At 37.3% G+C, this 25,921-nt stretch overlaps 2 protein-coding genes across 3 annotated transcripts in view; one reads left to right on the top strand and one right to left on the bottom strand.

Annotated features, from left to right (window-relative positions):
* Positions 1–25,921, bottom strand: part of LOC127952618 (jupiter microtubule associated homolog 1-like) — a 94,623-nt gene that overhangs the window by 31,211 nt on the left and 37,491 nt on the right. The window contains exon 5 of one of the 2 annotated variants that reach the window (XM_052551273.1): positions 2,414–2,568. The exons of the other annotated variant lie outside the window; for it this stretch is intronic. Within the exon in view, the coding sequence (XP_052407233.1) occupies positions 2,453–2,568 (116 nt within the window). The 3' untranslated portion in view covers positions 2,414–2,452. Of the gene's footprint in view, positions 1–2,413; positions 2,569–25,921 lie in introns of those variants that run through there. 2 annotated transcript variants of the gene reach the window in all.
* Positions 9,045–23,236, top strand: LOC127952587 (major histocompatibility complex class I-related gene protein-like). The gene is made up of 7 exons (XM_052551226.1): positions 9,045–9,188; positions 19,640–19,894; positions 20,044–20,319; positions 20,519–20,809; positions 20,925–21,050; positions 22,576–22,620; positions 22,819–23,236. Exons 1-7 carry the CDS (start codon positions 9,137–9,139, stop codon positions 22,839–22,841), a joined length of 1,068 nt encoding a protein of 355 aa, XP_052407186.1. The 5' UTR covers positions 9,045–9,136; the 3' UTR covers positions 22,842–23,236.

Here is a 25,921-nt window from a genome sequence, read left to right as displayed (position 1 = left end):
CAAGGATACCAACAATTCTACCCACAAGGTTATAACCCCGCCCACTTCCAGTGGCCTGCGGCTCCAGTAGCTCAAACAAGCGCAGGCCCGCCTCCGCTTGCAGTTCAAGCCCACACTTCAATTTATAATCCCCCTTTTTGTCATACCCTACAACTAACTTTCCTTTTCAAACCACAGTGGGTCATCTAAGCATGAGGCCGTCACCGACATTCGTATCCCCTGATAATACCCTTCCTAGCTCTCTCATACAAACTAAATCACCCTATTCTCTCTTCACAGCAACTCCGATGCCTGTTCCGTCCAACGCAGTCATCATGGAACCACCACCAGTATCCCAAAGTATCCGCGCACAGATCCTATCAGGTGCGGATTTAAAAAGGGGGAAAGAATGGGCTGCTAGTAGCATTTCAGTGCATTGTGACAAAGACGCAACAGTGCATTGCATTAACAAAGGCCGTTCCCATTCACCGGCTCTGATGCCACTGTTAAGGCGTCTCACCTGGATTTCAGCTTGCGACCAATTTATCATAATTGCTAAACACATCCCTGGGTCAGAAAACCAAATCGCTGACTCCCTGTCTCGTTTTCTGTTTCAGAAATTCAGGACGCTGGCTCCAGAGGCGGATCAATTCCCAACTCCAGTACCTCGCTATTTAGAACTAATATTCCCGTAACCCACCCGTTAAAAACCCTGCTTGACACCTCACTCGACACTATCCTCAAAGCAGTTCCTCCCAGAACCCTCTAATCCTACGTGATGGCTTGGAGATGTTTCAAAACATTCCATGTCTCTTATAACATGCCTTTCCCTGATTTCTCTCTTCTTTCAGTCACCTCTTTTATTTGCCTCCAAGTCGGGTCCATCAAAGGTTACTTGAGCGGCATCCAGTTTTTCCATAAATTGATGTAGGGCATCCTTCCCCCGAGATAAACAACTCATAAACCTCCCTCCTGATCAAAGGGATTCAAAGATCCCAGCCCAGCCGTACCGACGCTAGACAACCCATAACGTTAGACATTCTCACCAAATGCATTCGCGCCCTCCGCACAGGCTACCAGCCCATCAGTACCGCTCGCACACTCAATGCTATGTTTATCCTAGCCTTTTTTTTTGTTTTCTCAGATGTTCGGAACTCGCCATCACTTCCAACTTCGACCCAAAAATCCAACCCACCATCTCAGACTTATCAGTAATAGATGGTGAATCAATTTCATATTTGATTAAACAAAGTAAGACCGACCAAACCAAAAAAGGCCATTTCATATACATTTTAATCTCTCATCGCCAATCCAACCATACCAGTCAGTTCTGGCATATTCGCAATGGAGAAGCTCTCAGGCCAAATCTCCTCTGGGACCCCTTATTCATAGATGAATCCAAAAAACCCGTGACACGTTTTTGGTTCCAGAAACACCTCAAAGCCGTTATCCAACAGTCAGGCATTCCAGTAAAGATTTTTTCAAGTCAATCATTCCGTATTTGGGCAGCAACTTCAGCAGCCCAAAAAGGCCTCTCCCAACAGCAGATATAAGCCCTTGGGAGATGTTCCTCAGATGCTTTCCATAGCTATATCAGGACCAACCGATTCCACATTAAAAAAGCTCACCAAACCCTTATTGAATGAGGAAAAAAAAAAACACCCCTCTCACGTTTTCTCTTTCGTCCAGTGAGCATTGGGCCTCACAGCAGACGCAGTGTGAGAAAATCTCCAGGTCAAGCTCTCACTTTCCTCTTTCCTGTTTTCTCTTTCTGTCCAGCGAGCATTCACAGCGGGCACAGAGAGAACTTTCCCGGTAGAGCACTTACATTTTCTCTTCCGTCCAGCGAGCATTAGGTCTCAAAAGCGGACGCAGTGTGAGAAAATCTCCCGGTCAAGCTCTCATTTTCCCCTTTCCTGGTTTCTCTTTCTGTCCAGCGAGCATTCGGTCTCACAGCGGACGCAGCGAGAACTTTCTGGTAGAGCATTTATGTTTTCTCTTCTGTCCAGCGAGCATTAGGTCTCAAAGCGGACGCAGTGTGAGAAAATCTCCCGGTCAAGCTCTCATTTTCCCCTTTCCTGATTTCTCTTTCTGTCCAGCGAGCATTGGTCTCACAGCGGAGAAAATAAAAATAATATAGCCTGATCGATCCCTGTTGCAAGCCGGCAGGGCCTGTCCGTCCAGGTACAGTGAGCCGCCATCACGGGCCCACTGGCCAAACATTCAGACCCTTTCTAGAGACGCCAGCTCGCCAAACGCGGCACTCATTTGGGGGGGTCTTTTAGTTCGGCGGCAGTCCTCTTTAGCTTTTTGGGGGAGTACTCTGGGTTCGGGCCGAAGTGTAGGTGTAGGACAACAAATTTTCATGGCTCACGAGAAGAGTGAAGGAAGGGGATTTCCTTTAAAAAAAGGAGGAAAGAAAAAATAACGGAAAAAAGACAGAAAGAGCAAAGAAAGTTGATTGAAGGCCGTTTCAGCCCAGGATCAAACAGGATTTGCCACCAGGTGGGTTCCTCCGGCCGGAGGGGTTGTTGGCAGCAGACGGGGCAGAGGGCTGTGCGGCTTCCTCTTTCTGCTCCACAGCCTCCTCTAGAAAACACAGGGGCGCCATTGGCGTTGACAGACTTCAAATTATCACATAAATTACAGTGTGCAAGTCCAGAACAGAGAGTTGCAATAAGGCAAAAAACGGCCGGTTGCCGATCGCGTAAAGGACAAAGTTGAACGTTGACGAAATGTGACGAGTAAAATTAAAATGACACTGCAGTATAGCTAATCAATGAACTTACAATGTTATTTAGAAGTGCACTTGTCAGTCCCTCCAGAAAAATGCGATTATGCGATCGCGTGATTTAATGCATAATCAGCCAAGGGCCACATATTTATGCGGGGGTCGCATTTTTTCAAAAACGCCGCACTTTTGCCGCAAAAATTGCCGATTTCAGGAAGCAAAATATGCGGAGGTAGCATGATTTCATAATAATAATAATTTTCGTTGCAAAAAAGTCACATATATCTTAGCAGAAAGTTGAAAAATGTTGCATTACTTCACACAAGTAAATCGCCTTTATTTCCCAATGGGAACCTTATGAATTGACTTAATTGCATGACGTGAACATCATCTGCGAACCCCAAGGTGAAACCAGGGTGAAGGACGCAAATCATTCTCATCTGCCAACAAAAATAAGCGCAAAAGACCGCGCTAAGCAGTTACCCGGTGTGTTACATGACAGTGGTGGCAAATTATTTTGAGAGAGGGATGAGGATGACGAATTATAGGCTAGCGTTAGAGGCTACACAGTTAGTTTTAATTTTCACATTTTTTTGTTACAAAATAGTACCAAAACCTTACAGTTACTATGTAAAATAGTTTACATTGCAGTAAGAGATTGCACTTTGCAATTCCTGTAAAACAGCATTTGTATATTTGTGTGTATATTTTATTTGTATTCATTTTTACAGAAGTTTTTGAATATTCCTTTTGTAAAGCTGGAGAACTTGTTTGACTCAATGTTTTGTAAGTTTGAGCCAAATGTTAATTAAGGTCTGAAATAAAACAGAATGAGAACTTAAATATTATGTGATTTAGTATGCTTGCTTATCATAGGAAGTCATAAGTAATGACTCATTACAGTAAGGTTGTAGCCTAGTGAGAACAGGGTGTTGGGGGGGGGGGTCACCTTTTTTTCTCTTTTTCATCAAACCGCAGTTTTTGCAAGTTCCCGCAATTTCATCGCATAAGATTGCAAACATATCCCGCATATTCCATCGCATTTTTTAAGAAAACCTGCCGCAAAATCAAGGATTTTTGCCGCAACAATCACAAAAATAATCCGCGTTTTTCTGGAGGGACTGACTTGTAAAACAACAACCAGGAATTTGCAGCTTTCTTGTAAGCATATCACTAATGGCACTAAGATAACAATTGATTAATGCATTAAATTCAAAGGCCAAATTCTAAATTAACAATGAACCATGAGTAAACATTTCAACGAATATAAAAATATTAGGCTACCAATTATAATAATAATAACAATAAAATACACTGACTTACAAGATTTGCGGGATGGATGAAAATGTTTTCTTGTAGGCCTATTTTATTTTATGTACTTTATGAAAAATGTATTCTTAAACTCAGTGCTTTAAGTGGCCCAAAAGAGGTGCCGGTACTCTATTATAGCATATATATATATATATATATATATATATATATATATATATATATATATATATATATATATATATATATAATTGTGTAGTGGAGTATTTTTTGTACACAGTACCGCGAACTGTCAATCACTCCTGTACGCGTGCATCACTGTCCTCCTCGCAGCTGCAGCAACTTGCGCTCTCTTCATCAAGCTTTAAAACAAAAAGGGGATAAAAAGGTCAGATTATTTCGATAAATGAATATCTAAATTCGTGCCTAGCCGCCCACGGTATTTTGCCTGAAAGAGCTACTGCATTACTTCATTAGTTTGCGTCTGACCTGCAGCGATAAGGCGGGGTGTCAGCCAGCGAGGCATTTGATTTTGACCGTTTTGTTGTAGTACTCAGAATCTGAAGCCAGGAGAACATATTAAGTGTTGTTCACTGTATTTGAATTTTTGTGCGCGTTTCACGAATTCTCTCCGGCCACGTTAAGTTGTTACTGACTCGACAAAAGCAACGCATGCGCTTCTCACTTGTAAAAGTCATGGGTGTGTGGGTGATGTAGTCTCTGCGCTGCACTCGGTGGGATGAATTAGGAAGCTTACATTGTGAAGGGGCGCTCTGAAAAACGGCAGCACTCACTGGCAAAGGATTGAGGTGGCGGTACGCTCAAGAGTTATATTTGGAAGTGGCGGTATTGAGTACCGGTGCGTACCGGCCCACTTAAAGCACTGCTTAAACTTCATTCGAATGCTGTCTACAGAATGCTCGAATGCTGTCGCGTGCAGTAGCCTGCAGGACTATAGTTAACACTTAAACCACCAGAGGTCACTGTATACTGTTGTTTATACTGTTGACTTTTGTTTAATAATGACCAAACGTTTAATTCAAATATCCACTTAATTTTTTATTGTTGGTCACCTAATTGCGATAGGAATGCTACAGCCTCTTTAATTTTTTTCAACAAAAACATGTTGACATCACAAGCCTTACCAAAATGAACCATGGTTTTATTATAATAAAACTGCTTAATTTTGTTTTAAATAAAATAACCACTTCTTTTACTTAATTGTGATGCTATTTTCCGGTTCACATAGTTTGCTTAAATCGTGTGGGGGCAAAAATAAAGTTTTGCATGAAGGATGTTGTTTACTTTGAGTGACCTTTTTATTCAAAACCATATTAATTGAAGTCCTGCATGTTCTCTGATTCAAAAGAGTAAAAATCAAGATTGGTTTGATCACATTTCCATGTAGATTCAATGTTAAATAAGTGCCTCAGTTTAAGTTGAGGAAATGTTGATTTTTATGACCATCTTGTTCTATTTTTCATCATTGAAATAACATTATTTGAGGGTGCAACCCTGATGAAAAATAAGTGTTAAACTTCAACCTTGAGTCATTCATTGATGCATTAACATTGACTAACATGTCTCATTTCAGTTTTAGTTTGGTTCTAGTTTTGTATGTATTCCAGTTTATATGTTCATGTAGCGTGGATGAAAATTGATTTACAGAGTAAATCCTTTTCATTGAATACGTTAAAAATTTGTTTGGGAAAAGTTGTGGGAAGTGTGGTGGTGGTGACGCTGAAGGCGAGTGACCGTGGTACTGTAGTTCCTTTAGAAGTTTAGCTTTTAAGTGAGGTCATAGAATAGACAGATAATCAACTTAAATTAAACACAAATTAATACTATAACCAATCATTAGTATTTAAAAATAATACAAATACTAATAATTTACCTGAGAGGAAGCTCTTATCCTTTACATCCATGAGCATTTGCTTTTAACTTTTATCCGAAATACTATAGTAATTAATGGTAAATACTGTAGTGTTTTTGAACCATACTATAGTAAAGTGTATTATACTGTATATATTATAGTATTTACAACCCTTTTTATTTAATACTACAGCATACTGCAATATAACTATAGTGAACTGATAAACTGTAATAAATACTCTAGTATACTTTAGTTTTTACTTCTGTAAACTGTAGTGTATTGTAGTATAATATAAAATATAAACTTGGTACAGTATTGAGCAGAGTCATTTTTTTATATCAATAGCTTGTTATATTACCACAGCAACTATAGAATTACCACAACAAATTAATTCAAGTACTTTAGTATGGTTCAAAAACACTATAGTATTTACTGTAAATTACTACAGTATTTTTTTCATGTGAGGGCTGTGTTTAGGGGTGGGGTTCTGGAATGGAATATAAAGTTTAAAAAATAGTTTTTTCTATGGAAAGTCCCCATAAAACATGGAGACGTGTGTGTGTGTGTGTGTGTGTTGTTTTTAAATTAACATTTGGAATTTAATTAAAATAAAACGGAAAAAATGCTTCTTTGTTTGCTTTTTTCTAATTTTTTTAGTTTAACAAATTGGAAAAATAAAATCAGTTATTTTATTTTTCCAATATGTTAAACTAGAAAATGAAGAAAAAGAGATTTAACTAGGATATTGAAAAAAAAAGGTTAATTCGTCCAACAAAAAAAAAAAAATGGGGTGTGTGTGTGAGTGTTAGGGTGACCACCTGCTAATAAGCCCAAAGGGGGACAAGGTGTATGTTTCTGAGGGACAATGTGGGACACTGCCTTGCGGAGCGGTGCCCCCACCCCATGGGCAGACTCACTAATAGTGGTTTACCCATTTCTAGCACATACCACCTTACATTGTATATTAATAATGCCCTATTCCCCTAAACATGTGTAATTGCTGATGTATGCTCATGACAGAATCGACAGATGCACTTCCACTTATGATTTACTTTAGCTAATTTATTTATTTTTCATTACAATTTATTCAATTTAAATAAATTATAATATAAAATTATAGGATTAAAATGAATTGTAGGTGCTCAACACGGCAGGAAAAGTAAAAAAAAAAAAAAGTCTAAACTCACAACTCCAGAGGTTCACGGAACGAGAAGGGGGAGAAATGATGGTGAACTTGCATGTTAGTAAAGGCAGGAGCATGAAAAAAAAAAAACAGTTTGAAACAGGACACAACTTCTCTTTTTTAATTGATGATGGCGGTGCCTCACTTTCTCCATTTTTTCGAATTGGAAAGCGTGCCTCTAAAAGTTCCTTCCTAGTGTGCCTGGTATGCATCCCAGATAGCATACATATCCGGGCCTCATCTGGGCCAACTATGGAACATCTGGCTCAGTTCTGGCAGCGGCAGAGGTTATATGGGCCATCTCTGGCCCACACACATCAAGCCGGTTTTAGTTTGAGTTGTGGCATGCTGTTTATGGGCCAGATCTGGCCCGTGTGCAACAAACTGGCTTTAGTTTGAGTCGTGGCTTGCTGTGTGTGGGCCAGATCTTGCCCGTGTGTGACAAACCGGTTTTAGGTTGAGTTCTGGCTTGTTGTATGTGGGCCAGATATGGCCTATACCAGGTGACCAGATGTGCCATTTTCTGAAGACACGTCCTGGCAGATCACCTTTACTGGACGCCCATAATATTTCAGGACATGTAATATAAATACATACACACATTTATTTGACCTACACGGACCTGTTATGAAGCTGCAATGTTATTAGATTTTTTTTTACATTTTTGTACCATGTCCTCTGGTGTGACACCATGTCCTTTGAACTTTTTCGGAACCACTACAAATTGTTTATGCTTTGTTGTTCATTAATATGACACCCCTAAATTATATATATATATTTTTTTTTTTATTATTAAAAAGTGCATGTTAAGCTACATAATCCTAGAAAATTTTGCAAATGTGTCTTGCTTGCCACTAATGACAGGTTAGCTTGGAATTGCAAGGTCATTAATTGACAGAAAAGGCTGAAACGTCCTTTGGTGTGATAAAAAAAAAAAAAGTCCTCCATTGTGACACCTGTACTGTCACACCACAGGACAAAGTTTCTTTAAAAATCATTTTAAATAATTAAATAATATCTGTTTAACTCCTTTTTTATACTTTTAAATGAAATAATTACATTCATTAAATTAAGATCTAATCATCAAAAAAACAAATATGAATCTTTAGAATATATGAAAATTTCACTTTTTGATAAAAAAAGTTACAAAAAATGAACTTTTTTCATGATATTCACATTTCTTCAAGATGCACCTTATACATACACACATACACACACACACATACATAGATGAGTGTTCGTAAAGCAACAATACAAAATTTTAAACTATAAAAGTGCCACTTTGTCCCACTATTATGTGCAGGCCTGGCATTTTGCACTGGGCTATAAAACTACAAAATGACATTTTGAATTATGTAGTGATCTAATTCTATCCACCAAGCAATTGTATGTGAATGTGGGAGACTGGTCATGGTTATAGGGAAATAACAAGAAGAACAAAGTGCAGTAAACGGTAAAACTGTTTGCACTACAAACCAGTACGTTCATAATTAAGACAATACATAAAAAAATAACATGGTAAGATACAGCAGTTTGCAACAATAAACAGCAAAACAAGCTGTTTGTACAGCTAATATAGCTGGAATGACACCGCAAGCCAGATATGTGTTTGCACTGTCATGACAACAAAGAAAAGGTTGACAACAACCTAGTCAGCAGTTCAACTGAGTGGTGAGTCTGTCAACAGTAGCGTGCTGAACTGTCAAGTAATGTTCGTTTGGGGCTCGAGGATATAGAGCGACCAACTTTTTTTGAGCAAGCATTGATTATGCGTGACACAGTCTCAATTTGTGGGACGCATGAATTGGGCTTGAAACGCTGTGCGCGCACGCGCTACGCAGGACGGGTGGTCACCCTAGTGTGTGTGTGTGTGTGTGTGTGTGTGTGTGTGTGTGTGTGTTTATATATATTCTTCAAGGAAAGAACAGAGAAAATACGAAATCGATCTTAATACCGTGACTGCATTACAACACGGTAGGTGGCGATATGCACACGTGATGCAACGCAGCAAAAAAAAAAAAAAAAAAAAAAGTACAAAGGTGAAAGTAAAGGACAATTACAAGGGTGAAAGGGAAGGACACGAGTTCGATAAACTAAGAAAATGTTCGTGCTTGTTTTGTTCTTGTTGCCATGTTTAAAAGTCGTCAGTGCAGGTAAGTTGACCAACAAATGGTTTTCAATGAAATATTAAAATCCTGTTGACAGCTGAAGCCAGCACTTTCATGTGATGCATTGAGGGGAAAACATAAATCACACCTAGCTTTTTTATTTATGTATTTATTATTATTATTGTAATATACAAATGTAGAAACTTTTTTTGTGATAGCTGTGTTTAGGGGTCGGGTTATGGGATATAATATAGAATTTGTACTGTAGGCCTATAAAAATCAGTCGGTTTATGGAAAGTCCCTATAAAATATGGAAACACATATGTGAATGTATGAATGCTTGTGTGTATGTGTATATTGCCAGGAAAGAGTAGGAATAAAAACGTAAAAGAGAATAAGAAGGGTGAATGGACGGACACGAGTTCAATAAATTGAGAAAATGTTTGTGCTGTTCCTGTTCAGGCCCGTAGCCAGCCATGAGGTCACCGAGGTCCGGACCTCAGTAAATTTTTCATGTTCTTAAATAAAATTTGTTCTCTGATTGGCTAATTTGCTGCTAGACTCCTCATATGAATGTCTGCATGTATAATTCACAATGTTTAGCGTCCGTGGTATGACAATGATCGCTGCGAGACGCTTCCGAAGTGAACGAGTCTTCAGAGAGTTGTAAGCCCTGCTAACAACATTACATAACTGTTACATAACTGCAACGTAATCTGGTGACCAAAGTTTCGTCATGGCGACGTGCGTGACGTTGCCAGTAAGTAACTGCGACGTCGTGTCAACGGATCCGGTCGGGGATCGGTAGTTGTGTGCTGGTAATCAGTTGGTCATTTTTTATGATTATTTTATGGGCGGACATGCAGTAGTCTAACCTAATTTATGTCCTCATATGCCCAAACCAATTTAAAGGCTGTTTTAGCAGCTGTGAATGATGAATACATACTCGAAATGAATTCAGTTAATTTATTAACAAACAAATATGAACAGTGATACACCCAGATTATTAATAAAAACATATACATATATACAGCGAAATATGAATGAAAGCATTCAGCCCATACAGAAGCACATAGATTGAAATATATTAATAATAAATACATTGCCATATATTTAAATATGTATATCATTCTGTAAGCATCCAGGTTCAAAACATTATGCACAAACATGCAAGTCTTCCTAGGAAATCAGCACATTGCATTTAAATATTTAAGAGCCATTATTAACCATACACACAATTCATCAACTAATCACAAGCTCCCACAATAATTCATCAGCTAATCACACCCTTAACCAAACCACTACAAATAATTCATCGAAGATAATATGCAATAGCTTATGAGCAGATGTATTATAGCAAATCAAGTTTAATGAATCTCACACCTATCATACAGCATTATGACCAGTTCACACTGCCACAAAAACTATTTTAAATAATGCTTATTTTGTTTTGTTTGAACTGTGTTTAGCCTGTTGGAGTATGGCAGTGTGAATTGGCTTTTAGGTGCTTTGGAAACCAAAAAAAAAAAAAAAAAAGAAAAACGGTGTATATATATGTGTAATGTTTAAGCAATTAACATTAAATTCTAAAATCTTAAGTAATTCTTACTTTCTCTGTTCTTGCAATATTCAAGTGTTCATGTCCCTGAGTAATATCTGGATCCACCTAAGTCTGAAGAGAACACAATATGCTATTAGACAGCCATCCATATGAGAGAGAGGTCTGGTGTGGAGGCCGGGTGGATCTGGAACTGACTTCTCTTGATTATCTGTCTTCACAAACTGCCCTGAAATACAATTCAAACATTAACAATGATTGTTATAAATGTAATGTAATGCTCTTACATTCATAATTCTCATTTTGGAAATATAGTTAATATCAGTAATATGCAGCATGCACAATACAAGGAAGTGGTCAGTAACATCATCACTTTGAGGTATGATATCTATATCAGTGAGGCTACCTTTAAGAAAAAAGAAAATGTCTAAATTAAGTTGTGTTATGCATTCAAATAGTTAGACATGCTAAAATACAGAATTTGGTAACAATAATAATAAAAAATAATATGCTGGGGAAAAAATTAAACATATCATAGGGCCCATTTTTTTTTACTTTTAATAAATTGATGTGAAAATGTATTTACTATTAAAAAGGAGTAGAGAAAAATAAATAGGCAAAAAAAAACATTTTTTTTATTACAGTGTAAATCAGTTTACTAAATAAAAAAACTTGACTGACTGCTACTTTAAAGTGATATTATTTGTGTTGTTTATTATTTATTTTTATGTATACTCTATTATTTTTTACTTCCCTGTCGGTTGAGTTTGTGGCAAAACCTTTTTACAATATTTACATGTTGTTTATTCCTGCATAAAATTTATTAAAATAGATGTTTAGTTTCATATAGTACAATTTGATTTCAAAATGCACCTCAATTTTTTGCATTTTGTGTTTTTCAGTTGAATAAAAGATACATTTTCCATATTTATTTTATCACTGAGGATTTCTTTAAAAAAAAAAAAATCTTGTCTCATGAACCCAGTCTCGTGTCTCGTCTCATCTCGTCTAGTGAGATAAGTGCCTGACAGTGTAACATTAAGCAGAAGTATTTCAAATGAGTTAAACCTGTATCCTGATTTCTGGGTTTTAGTCAGGTTTCAGTCAAAACTATTATCTGTGATCATTTCATTTACAATAACTGCTTTGTGTGCAAGTCTTCTAATGATTATGAGGCCAAACTTTAATAGTTTTTGTTTTTGTTCATTAATTTTGCATTTTTCTGGTTTAATCACAATCAGATTTTTTTTTCTAGAGCCTGCATTAAATTTATATTTTGACCTCACTATTCGGGGGACAGACCAGTGGGGATTTTTTCAACGAAAACGATGACGAAAAATATTAGTTAACAACATTTTTCTGTAATTAAGATGAGACGTTGACGAGGTACAACTAATATCTGTTGAAAAAAACTATGTCAAAATTTATGCGGCGTCTTCGTTAATAAGACTAGATTATACTATTATTTCAGGTCTACCGGATATTCAAAATACAGTCGTACTCAATAGTCGGATAGTTCCTCCAAAAATGAAAATTGTCATCCTTTATTCAAGTTCATCGACTAAACCTATGAAACACTCAAATGACTAAAATGTGACTAAAACTATTACGCATTTCCATCTCAAGATAACGACTAATTCTAAATAAAAAATGCCTGTCAAAATTAAGACTGGAACAGACTTTATTCATTGGACAGCACAAGTACTTTTATTTCAGCGTGTAGAACAAAAGTCATAATAGATATCTGAGAATTGAGTGTCCTGGAGATGTTGTCAGAAAGCAGCTCCGCTCCGCCTCTGCTGGGCCATCAGTGTGAAACAGCCTAGGATGCTCCCAGAAAAGATTCCAGTTATTAACAAATAGCAGTTTCTGTTCTTTACACCATGACAACAACCGTTCATTTAAAGCAACAAGTCTACTGAACCTTTCGTGTCCTCGTCGATACGTCGGCAGTGGTCCTGACATGATGATCATCGCCGCGGGCGTCGTGCTGCGAACCGTCTCGATCAGGCTCCTGAAGTCCCTCTTCAGCATCTCCGCCTGTCGCAGTGTGGTGTCGTTAACCCCGGCGTGAAGCACGACCGCTATGGGGCTCTCGTCGGCCTTCAGTAAGGGAGCAGGTCGGTCAGAATTACACTTATATTTACTATAGGGATGAAACGGTTCACTGAAAAAACCGAACCGTTCAGTACACCACACACGGTTCGGCACGTGCTGGGACAGCTGTTCATCTTAAATCTGACAAAGCATCTGTAATATGGTTTACTATAAATAACACGTAAAATAAACAGGGTTCAGTTAATATATGTTTCTGCTGATGGAAGCGCATTCTGGATTCCCAAACATTACAACAACAGCGAGAATTTTTTTTTTTTTTAAGTATAACCCAAATCAAACAACTGAAAGAGCCAAAGAGTTTAGCAATCTGGTGGACACATGAATTGGTTGGTGACTGCAGCAGCAGAGGTGGCCTGGGGTGGAGTCAGATTCCCAGCCCTATTTACTGTACCCCGTTTTTCCACTACATATTAAACTTTAGAAAGTTAATAAAGTAGGAAACTGCGGTTTAGGGTTAACGATAACTTTATCTTATATAATTTCCAAAGTAACTGAAATAATTTCTGTATATTTTATTTATTTATAGGTTTTTATTTATTTGAATAGCAACATCTGGCAACAATGCATCACCATCATTATTCTGGCAGTAATCAAAAAAGCAATGAAGTGAATGAAGTGAAGCAATTTTGCAATGACCTTTTGTGTCTTGGTCTCCTTATGCAAGGTGTCAGTGGTCGTCTTTTGGATAACTGTCAAGTCAGCAGTCTTCCCCATGAATGTGTAGCCAACAAAACTAGACTGAGAGACCATTTAAAGACCTTTGCAGGTGTTTTGAGTTAATTAGCTGATTAGAGTGTGACACCAGGTGTCTTCAGTATTGAACCTTTTCACAATATTATAATTTTTTGAGATACTGAATTTGGGGTTTTCCTTAGTTGTCATTTATAAACATCAAAGTTAAAAGAAATAAACATTTGAAATATATCAGTCTGTGTGTTATGAATGAATATAATATACAAGTTTCACCTTTTGAATGGAATTAGTGAAATAAATCAACTTTTTGATGATATTCTAATTATATGACCCACACCTGTATGTGGTTTGAACCATATTTTCCCTTGCTTTTCATATATAATGAAGTAAACATCATATTCAGAAGTAGGGGTGGGATGATACAGGTACCTCACGATTCAATTCTGTGGCGATATGTGGTCCACGATATGATAATATCACGATTCGCGATATCTACGATATTGAATATATTGGGAAAAATTTCATCAACGATATATCACGATATATGTGACTGAAAAGAAAAAGAAGGAAATAAGGAAATTTTATGCATTTATTAATGCCAACATTTCCAACATTGTGCAAAGAAATATGCATTTGCATAATAACTCACTGCCTCCTGGTCTTAAATGTAAACACTGTACATCTAGACAGATAAAAGTGCATGAACATTACAAAACAACATGAACATTAACATGTGTAAACCATAATACTGAAACGTCAGTAGTAAGTTACTGTAAACAGTGGACACATCAAGGCATATTCTTCTTGAGGAACTGATCAGCATGTATGAACGCAGTAGTGATTGTTGGCTGACTTGGTTTGCCCTCATTATCACCTGAGAGTAGTTCACCGTGATGGCGAACGAGGTGCATTTGCAGATTCGTAGTGTTGCTGTTATATTTTTTCTTTGCAAAGCAGTTCTTGCAGACTGCATAGTCTTTATCCAGTGCCTTTCCGTCAACTTTCTCGTAAAACCCGAAGTGTCTCCACACTTTAGAGTGGAAACTAGCGGGTGGGTATTTGATTAGTTTTTTTATTGTTTTCCGCCATCCTTCTCGCTTCTCTTTTTTGTTTTGTTGTTAGTTAACTTGTGTTCTTCACCGGCCGTTGTTTGCGCCACTTTACCCCTATTTACTCGAACAGCGCCCCCCGCAAACAGAATGGTAGATATTGGGTAGTGACAGTGACACTGACAACAGGTAAATTAATCATTTTTTGTTGTAATAAAATATCGATATTGGGCGTTAGTGTATCGATTATTTATTGCGACAGAGAGCACAACAATATATTGCAATATCGATTTTTTTTCCCACCCCTATTCAGAAGTAGTATGACAAGTATGGCAGTATTTCATTTGAATTCACCCTCTGAGAAACATGCGTGTTATTATTTGCACTTATCACAAATGGAGAATCTATAATTTGTTTTGTTTTCTTGTTTAAATGAATAAAAATAGAATGAATGCCATCTTTTGAACTCTTGGCATGAAAACTAAGTGCGAACGCAGTAAGTCCTAGAGACACCAAATTTGGCAGGGTTGTCCCAAACTCTCACTGCTACTCAGGTGAAAACACACACCCCTTTGGCCCTAGGTGGTGCTATAATAAACAACTTTTATGTTCTCCATAAATGTACAGGCTAGAATCAAAATTCAATTTTCATCTTATTCCCTCAAGTGTGAAACTAAATGTAAATCTCTCATTTTATTGCCCTAAGGCAGTGCTTCCCAAACCTGTCCTGGAGGACCCCGTGCCCTGCACATTTTGTATGTCTTCCTAATCAGACCCACCCAATTTAGTTCTTGCAGTCCCTACTAACGAGCTGATGAGTGGAATCAGGTGTGTTAGTGTCACAGGTCGGGTGGCCCAAGCTAGACTGCGCCCACCCCTAAACTAGGACCACCTCGAGGAGCGTACCAGAGGGAACAGTCTGAGACAGAATAAATTTAACAAGTTTAATTTTGAAGTAAAAGCAAATTGGAAATCCTAATCTAAAATCTTCTTTGTTGCCTTCAGGGATCGAAGGTGAACAGTGCAGCGACCGGGCACTCTCCCGCACTCTTCCTCTGTGCGGGCCCCGCAATAGATGGACAGATGGGTGGTCAAGTAGGTATTTCACAGGTGGCGATACGATTGGCAAGCCAGCAGTCTGGTAAGTCTCCTCTGATAATTAAGTACTTCCAACCGTCCTTCCTTCCTTCTTTCACAGATGCAGAATTTGGGACGGATGGATATCAGTCAGGTACGTACACGGCAGATACACAGCCTTAAGGTGGGGATGTGTTTGGCAAGTGAGAGGTCCGGTAAGTCTCCTCCGGTAAGTATGTAATTCCAACCTTCCTTCCTTCTTTCACAGGTGCGAAATTTGAGGTGAATGATATCAGTCGAGTACGTATACGGCAGGTGCACAGTCTTACGGTTAGGTGGCTTGTCCTGACACCGACAGAGTGGAAATTCCAGACAGAGCGTGCCAGCCTCACGTTCGTGACAAAAGACGGTCACCTCTCTCAGCACAGGTGGGCCACAAGGATGCAGCAAACTCGAGGTCAACAGGCTGTGCGGGGTTTCTACTGAGACAGACAGAATGAATGTTTCAGACAAAGTATACAATTCACATACGTTGGAAGGAACGAACACTTCTCACAATACAGATGAATGGCAGGGATACAGCGGACTCGGAGTCAGCGGGCTGAATGGGGCTTCTGACACAGACAGAATGGATATTCCAGACAGAGCGTGCCAGCCTCACGTTCGTGACAAAAGACGGTCACCTCTCTCAGCACAGGTGGGCCACAAGGATGCAGCAAACTCGAGGTCAACAGGCGGCGCGGGGTTTCTACTGAGACAGACAGAATAGATGCTTCAGACAAGTCTATAGTTCACATGCATTGGAAGGAGCGAACACTTCTCACCATACAGATAAGTTGCAAGGATAAAGCAGACTCAAAGTCGAGAGATTACACAGGGCTTTTACTGAGGCAGATAGTAAATATTTCAACAGGGTATCTCTTATCCTATTAGTACAAACAGAGGGGTTAATTCAAATCCCAGATGATAATTCCTCAACATCCAGACAGTTGGAACAGATCAATGTCACAGAACTCTTACTATTGACCGTCAGCCCGCATAACACATGGAATATATCTTCCAGACACACGGCAATTCCACTTCAAGCATATAATGTGGGGGAAAACATAAATTTTAGGCACTGCAAACTCACTTCACAAAGTGCAATTTAAAGCCAGCACACACGTTCGGGTCTCTGTCCGAAGAGAGGTGGGGGGGCGCGACCCTCAATGCCGCTGAGGATGTTCTGAGATGTTTTTCTTCACGGTCACAGGCAGAGTTCACATCACCATTTATAAAGGAGGGAGAGTTAAGAGATCGGTAATGAATCAATACAATCCACTCAGTGATATTTATGATCGTGATCCAAACACTCCAAACCACATCCAATTCAGTGTCGAACGTGTACAATTACGAGACTCAGTTCTCAGTTACTTAGCTCCTCTCCAATGCAAACGGGGTATTTCACTCTCCTTCTGTTGTCCTCGAATCCCTCATCAAAGCAACACTTTCCTCTTCATTCACCCGTCCTCCAGTAACTATTACCACCCAATAAAACGACTTTTCACAAGGGAGAAAAACCACACCAACCGCCTCTCTCTCTTGCTTTTTAGACTCTCCAATGTTGACGAGGCCTCACGCAAACTCTCCGAGTGAATCCCCCACACCTGTTGCCAATCCGTCATTTGGGGTTGTCATGGCATCAGACGCACACACAGGCCTGGGGACGGGGTTACATTCAAAGCGTCCCACCGGGAACACTGCTTCAGCGGGAATAAGTTCCATATGCCATTTGTCAAACTGTGACATTAGATAAGGGAGACATACAAAAGGTGCAGGGAATGGGGGCCTTCAGGACAGGTTTGGGAAGCACTTCCCTTAGGGATAGTTCACCCAAAAATGAAAATTACCCCATGATTTACTCACCCTCAAGCCACCCTAGGTGTATATGACCTTCTTCTTTCAGATGAATACAATGAGATTTATATTTAAATATATATATTGGCTCTTCCAAACTTTATAATGTCAATTAATGGGAGTTGATACTAAATGGTCCAATAGAAGTCCAATAAAGTGCATCAATTCATCATAAAAAGTGCTCCACATGGCTTTGGATTTTTAATAAAGCCCTTCTGAAGTGAATCGGTGTGTTTGTGTAAGAAAAATATCCATATTCAAGTAATCTCTAGCTTCCGCTAAGTGTGGTACATGCGTGCATGACAGAGTGGCGTTTCAGCAGAAGAAGGAAGAGTAGGTAGCATAATTATCCAACATTTAACGTGTATCATCAGACCATCCAGACAAAAAGTTATGAGAAGAACTAAGATATATATTGGATTATATATTTTAAATGATTTGAAAATGTAAGATTCTTTTGATAACTTTTTGTCATGAGTGTCTCTAGATGACAGGCAAAATGTGTAAATTGTACAGTGCACAAGGAGATTAAAAAATTATGTTTTTCAGAAAACTCAAACTTACTCACAGACCTAACAAAAACACAATGTTCACCAAACATTAACATACGGATGCCATTTAGGTAATAAAGCTGCTAGAGTCATAGCCTTGTGGGCAGTAAATGTCATTGTATTGAAGCACTTGGTGACATGACTTCAAGTCCTGGCTTGAGTCCCATTCTCCTCTTTCCTGTTTGGGCCATGGCCTAAACATTTATTGGCCTGTATCTTATTCTAGATGAACTTAAGTTCTGAAAAGTTTTATCCAGGTGTGTGTCTGATACATGCATACATTGTTGCGTCATTCAAGGGGCAATTAAGCTTGATTGATAATGCTTTTAGCGTAAAATTTAGAAAAGCTCTGAAGTAAAGTAGATCGTAATGAAGCTTCTTTGTCCCAACTGATCTGGTCTCATGAATTTGCTAGTTTTGGCTGTTTCCTCCTCCTTTCAAAACTTCTTGAACCCTGATGATTGCTGCTCGCAATTTTTTGGCTACAGATGGTTTAATTGCATGTTTTAAATAGCACATTCAGTGAAAACAGTGTGACATTCACAAGCAGAGATATTGAGCAGAGAAGTAATCTTGTGGAAGCAAGAGCAGAATGTCTCGGCATCTCAGTTTGTGTCAGGATGTGTTGTACACATATGCATAAAAGTGCATTGGAAAGACGGTTGTCATGTACAGTGCTATACGATACACGAGGACACAGAGATGAGTCACGGCGACAAGGAGATGGGGAACCAGAAGACCAAAGGGGACCAGGAGCTACCAAGGACAATGGTGGATCCAGAGGGAAGGAGGCCAGTGCTCTGGTCTGGAGTCTGAGTCTGGAGGTGGAGATGGGGGATCCTCATACCAAGAGGGAGCTGGGGACTGGAAGTCCGAGGAGATCCGCACCACATGATGTAGCAGCAGCTCACCCTTATTGTTGGGAGTGTGGACAGGGTTTCAATCCATTCCCTTGATCTCCACTTATCTTTGCTGGCTCACACACCTGGTCAGACGTAATGTCAGTCTCTGACCCTGAGGTGATGCTAGTCACAGTTGTTTCTTTTACCACTGGCTTGTGTGTCACAGTGGGATTATGCTCTCCATCTGCAGTGGACTCTGGCGTTCACTCCCTGCAGCAGGCTGATGGCTGGCTGAGCTCTGGATCAGGAGTGGGACTGGTGATATCATCCACAGAACTCAACAGACCTGGGAGTATATACAGTATAATGAGGCTAATGAATGAGAGACAGCTGTAAATCAAAGGGATACTATGGAAACAGTATATTAATTAAATCAGTTTGTTTTGTTTGGTTCAGACAACTTCAAGCAACTGACCACAAGAGAACAGAAACTGAAAGAAATGCAACCAAAAGTCTATCAACATGACAGCAGTGTGATAAGAGGAAATTAATCAGTGAATCAAATCTCAATTATTCAAACGTCTGATAAAGCAAAATGATAATTTATTCTATTTCTATAGGACAACTCTGTTTCTTGAATGTATAGTTGTATATGTAGTGGTATAAATTCAGGCCACACTAACATTATTTGTTTGTCCTTGTGTATCCACAGATTCTCACTCACTAATGATTTTTGTGACATATATAGCTGGACAAACACCATTTCCTGAGTTCAGTGCTGTGCTGATGTTGGATGATGTGCAAATAGCATATTATGACTCAAACACATGGAAACTTGTCTATCGCTCTCACAATGAATCAAAATACTATGATGAAGAGCAAAGCGATGCTGAATATGTATTTCATGTTCAATATAACGACATGAAATATTTGGAATTCCATTATAATGATCACTTCAATCACTCAGGTTAGTCCAAGCAACAAACTGATAATGCCACATAATAAACATTTCATAACAAATGTAACTCTTGTTAGTTTATGCACACAGCATATAAAGCTTTTGACAGAGAAGTGGTTGGTAACAGCTACATGTTTCATTCATCCATTCTTCTACAGGTGTACATGTTACTCAGAGACTTGCTGGATGTGAATTGTTGAACAATGAAAAACCAGGTCCACTTCATTACTGGGATGCGTTCGATGGACAAAACGTTGAGGAGTATACCTTTGACATTGACAAAAAGGCAATCCAGAGTAAACTGCTATGGAAAACATGGGACCAAGCAATACAGCTTCGTGTAAAGTTGATGTATCAAAATGTTTATCATCCTATTTGCATTAAAACCTTGCGGAGGTTTCTGAACATGGAAAAGAACAATGTGATGAGAAAAGGTGAGTGAGTCAACCTGATTAACCTATTCATAATTTTTAAAAAAAGAACATTTTCAACAGATATGGACCAGACAGCTGTGCTGACAGAAAGCATCAAATGCTTTTGAATGCTTTATGAATCATGATTATCATAAATGAATGACCGATGCAATGAACACAACAGTTTACCAGCAGTAACACTTCTCAATCTTCTTTGTAGTGAAACCCAGAGTCAGACTCATGAGGAAGATGCTCCCAGACTCTCAAGGGCTTCAGATCAGCTGTCTGGCCACTGGTTTTTACCCCCGTCACATTAACCTGACCCTGTTCAGAGACGGTCAGCCTGTGGATGATGATCAGATCACAGGAGGAGAGATTCTGCCCAACGGAGATGGAACTTACCAGATGAGGAAGAGTTTGGTGATCAGTAAAGAAAAGCTACGTCAAGAACATAAATACAACTGCACAATGCAACGCCTCGATCTGGACAACAAACTGGACATTACATCTGGTACAAATATTTTGAGTGCAGGGACAACAAATTTAGTAAAAAATAAAAAGCATGAAAACAGATTTACCTGTTTGTTTCAATAGTTTATAATGTCACTCATCTCAAAACGTTTCAGATGTGGATGAATCTGCTCCAGGATCCTTCAGTCTGTCTGTAGTGATCATTGTGCTGCTGGTGTTCATGTGTGGGGCCTTTCTCATTATAACGGCACTCATCATATGGAAGAAGAGACAAGCTGCTGGTAAATGTTTTTTTTTTTTCAAAGAAGAAAAGAAAACAAAAATCTGTTCCTTAGTTTGATATTTCCGTAACGCTTTAGATTACAACCCGCAAAGAACTACGTAAGTTTACTGAATTTACGGTATACATTTCTGTAATTATAGTGTACCTATAAAGAACCTACATTTAGGTATGGGGACCAATGTTACATTTGGGGAATAAAGGGGTAACAACCTGTAAAATCACAAATCATTTATACTGTAAGTATTTTGAAACTTAAGGGGCATCTTATCTAATATTACATGGTATGTATGGCATAAAATTATGTTTGGGATTGATTTAGAAAGACAATATACTTTTTATAATTTTATAGGGCTATTTTATTATATTATTTTATATTTTTTTATTTTATTTTATATTTTATAATTTATTTTAATATTTTATTTTTTAACCATTCTGTTTCTTATTACTGAACAACAAAACTGGACAGCTAGTAAAATGAGTTAACAGGTTTCTGCTATGATTTATAAGTCTACTTACCTTATGAAAGCATATTCGTGGATCTCAGCGGAGTCACACCAGCTACTTCCCAACACCTCTATCACCAAATAACTTTGCATGATTACCATCAAGGTTCAGTGCAGTTTAAAACAAGCTTACTACTTTTCAGCTGTTTGCAGAAAAAAATACATAATACAACATTTGTATTTCAGTGGATGTAAACTGTGATGTTTTTATAGCAAAAAAAAAAAAAAAAGGAGAGGGTTTAATTTGGTGATAAAATAATTACATTAAAAGTAGTGCAATTGTTTTCTCTGTAATTACTGTTGATACTGTTGATTCCTCCTGGTTCCACGTAGGTTAATTGGCTACAACAAATTGCTCTGGAATAATTGTTTATACAGTAAGTCATACTTACATAAGCCTAGTAAATGTCCTCACTTACGTTATTTGTGGCTTCCATTATGACATGAATAACAGCTAGTTTATCAGCAAATATCTTTTTTTTTCCAATACAGATCCCACAGTGGGTTGAACTTGTCTTATAGTGATAACAAGGCCCCCGCCTATTTAGAGAAAATATATGATTGGTCAATTTTTCTGTCATTCAAAATTACTCCCCCATTGATTTACTATTGCTTGGCCCTCATAGATGGGCCACCAATCACAGAGCTGCAAACACTAGGTGGAAACATTCATATAATGTACCTTATGGAGAAAATGGGCGGTGTTCATTGGCCTATTAACTGAACAGGCAGATTTGGAGAGGTTGTTTTTTTTTTCAGAGAAATGATGTTTGTCAAATTATGAATATCTGAAATAAAATTATATATATAAAATACTATAATTTAAAAACATTTATTTACACATTGTAAATATTGTTTTTACAGTAAGTTAAACCCTGATGGTTCCCAACTGGTAATTATAATTACCACAACTATATGAACAACTATAATTACAAAAAAGTTAGGCTGGTTATAATCTAAAGTGTTACCGATATTTCTGTAGTGTTACTCTTATCATTAAACTATGTCATTCTTATTCAGGACGAGGATCTGAGACAACACAGAGTGATTATTCACTTGCTTCATGTGAGTACACCTTTTTATGGCGTAATTAAATTACGTCATAATATTTAATACAATTAAATATTTAAAGGTAATATGTATTTAGCAAAATTTACATTTTAGATTAGGTTTATTTAAATTTTAAACTTTATACAGATGCACATTTTAACTCAAGAAACCTTCTAGAAATTAAACAAAAATATTTTTTTTTCTTGATTTCAGCTTCTGCCCCTGATGAAAAGTGAAGCAAGTCAAGACAATACATATGAAACAGCATTTGATTGGTGCATTACACTTAGAAATTAGAGTAAAATTATAAATGAAAGTAATATAGATATGCAACCATAACAGATAATATACAGAATGTAAAAATAAGCTTGTGTGACCTGAAATCATAATATTGTTAAAGAACATAATTTTATTACTAGTACATGCTGATTTGTTTAATTAGTGTTATATTTCTGTATTCTATACATGCATAACAATAACAACAATTATGTATGTATGTGTTGGTCTAAAAAAAAGAAGTTGTTTCCTGGTTGCCTTAACATTTTTATTAATTGAATCTAAGAATTTAAGTTGATTTTGTTGTTTCAACTAATATTTTGTTCTTATAATTAAAGGTTATTTTTTTACTTAATGTTGTTTTGTTGTCATAACTTTGGATTAAATAATGTATCCACTTATTCAAGCAATCAACATGATTAAGTAAACTTTCAAATTTAAATTCACCCAACTGCATAGTTTGTTATAAAAAATACCAATAAACTTTAACACAATGACAAAAGCTTTTTGTTAACTAATCACCCTGCCATATCAGTGAGCACATATACACTTAAGTTAAACCTTCATATTTATTACAACATTCCTGTCTGGTCTCATTGTTAATATGTAGGTATTTGTACGTAATGTTTACAGGCACAAACCATACATTTTTGCAGGGGCGATTCTAAGATTTTGATTTTAGGGGGGCTCAGCCCCCAATAAGGGTATGATTAAAAAATATTATTTTACTATTAGGGTAGGGTTGTATACTACTAACCTTATTGCAATCCACTATTCCATTGTATTCCCTGTATTTCATATATGGGAGTAGGAGTACTGACTGAGCCATATTTAACACTGTAAAAAAAAACTAATACAGTTTTTTACATGTGACCAGTCACTGGAAAATTTTGAATTGGGAATGTAGATTTTTTTTTATTATTTTTTTTACAATAAAGACTTCCTGATTCAGTATTAGGACATTCATGTTTATCCTTTGATGATACCACTGCTTTTTCTTATGAAATGTACGTGGAAATTGGCAGAAAATTAAAACAACATAAGGGTTCAATGACTGCAATGAATCTTGGGAACACAGTGGTATTGTGTGTGTGTGTGTGTGTGTGTGTGTGAGGCTGTCTGTTCTATTCTCACCTGACTGTTGCTCATTTGCAGACCTACTCCCGCACGACAAAAAAAATGTTGTATATCCATCTACAATGAAATACAAATTATTATATTTTATTTTTAATATTATTAATTTTTAGCTTTTTAGCCTTTATAATCAACAATACGGTTGGTTATACATCAAGTCAGCCCCTGAACATTTATTTCATTTCAAATCATTTAACTAACCAGCTAATATTCATTAAGAATATAGACAAAACATGTATTAATGTAATTGTCTATTGGCAATATGTTTAATCTGGTCTATATTTATTTCTATTTATTAAAAATAACATCATTATCAATTTGCCACTTCTATAAATCAATTACTTAAAAAAAAAAAAAAAAACACAGATCCCTTTACTCTTACTCTAATATATGTATCATGATACACTAATGATTAATTATTACTTAATACAAAATTATGTTTAATAATAGAAAACAAAATAACTCCACATGATGTTTCTCTCTCTGTGCCATTTAGTACTTTCAGACAATGATGTGTGTCGTTAATAATTTATTTTGCATGGCTGCATAATGTAATGCCGAAATACACAATAATATGTTTTCAATTTCAAAAAGTAAATTAAAATAAATCATGATCGTTTTCTAAAGTATGTTTTCATGGGTGTTAATCGCTTCATTTTTGTTAGAAGAAAACACATCTGTCACACTGTGATAAAGGCTGAAAGTGAACGCAGCGAAGACGTACTGGTATTGGATGCGAGAACACACACACCACACGCACACACGCACGCACACACACACGCACGCACACACACACACACACACACACACACACACCTTGTACTCTCTGATGTTCGCTCTGCTCGGCGCCCCTGTGGATTGAAAAACGCGCTGAATCCATGCAGACTCAGATCAGGGGAGGAGCCGGAACTTGATGCAGCTTGCCACCGTCTCAAATGAGTTTTTAAAGGGGACTGAAGCGATCACTAATTAATTAATCAAATAATTTTTAGGGGGGCTGGGCATAAGTTTAGGCTGAAGCCCCCCTAAAAAGGGCCTAGCGACGCCCCTGCATTTTTGTATGTTTTTATTGATGCTGAATCGTACTATTTGAAAATTAAAAAGTTGCCTTGGAACTAGTTAATATATTTTAATATATTAACTGGTGTCAATCAATCAAATTGGAAAAATAAAATAAATCAGTTATTTTATTTTTCCAATATATTAAACTAGAAAATTAAGAAAAAGTGATTTAACTAGGATATTACACACACACACACACACACACACAAAAAACGTTTAATTCGTCCAATTAAAAAAAGTGGGTTGTGTGTGTGTGTGTGTGTGTGTGTGTGGTGAGTGTGTATGGCAAGCTTAATTAACTTTTATTCATTCGCAGGATATGTATTCTTGATATCAACAATTCAATTTTCACTATTAACAATGTTAATTCTTGATATTAGTAATTTTATTTTCACTAGTTAAATGTCACCATAGCTTTCCATTCAAATTTAATTGTTGATATCAAGAATTGCTTTCTTACTAGTTTAAATTCTGATTTCACATATCAGAAATACAATTCTTACTAGTAAAGACCTTTATTTTTGATATCAGTAATCACATGGTTACTAGTACAGACGTTTATTGTTGATATAAACAATTTAATTGTTATTAGTGACAATGTTCACTTCTGATATCATGAAAGTAATTGTTACTAGTAAGAAAGCCATTTTAGATATCAGAAATTATACTGATATCAGAAATTATTTTTCAGATATCAAAAATAACATTTGTAACGTTGAAATACATATACTGATATCAAGAATTAACATTTCAACTAGTAACAACTAAATTGTTGATATCAAGAATTCACATTTTTACTAGTAACAAAGTAATTATTGATATCAACAAAGGCAGTTGATATCTG

The sequence above is a fragment of the Carassius gibelio genome, chromosome B3 (genome assembly GCF_023724105.1).
Source record: "Carassius gibelio isolate Cgi1373 ecotype wild population from Czech Republic chromosome B3, carGib1.2-hapl.c, whole genome shotgun sequence".
In the NCBI taxonomy this organism is placed as follows: domain Eukaryota; kingdom Metazoa; phylum Chordata; class Actinopteri; order Cypriniformes; family Cyprinidae; genus Carassius; species Carassius gibelio.
Note: the sequence above shows the minus strand (reverse complement) of the source record. Positions and strands in the feature narration are given on the sequence as shown.

Coding starts and splice junctions, on each gene's coding strand:
- LOC127952587 (XM_052551226.1), top strand. CDS start 9,137: ATGTTCGTGCTTGTTTTGTTCTTGTTGCCATGTTTAAAAGTCGTCAGT. Junction 19,895..20,043: donor TGATCACTTCAATCACTCAG/GTTAGTCCAAGC, acceptor ATTCTTCTACAG/GTGTACATGTTACTCAGAGA. Junction 20,810..20,924: donor CAAACTGGACATTACATCTG/GTACAAATATTT, acceptor AAAACGTTTCAG/ATGTGGATGAATCTGCTCCA.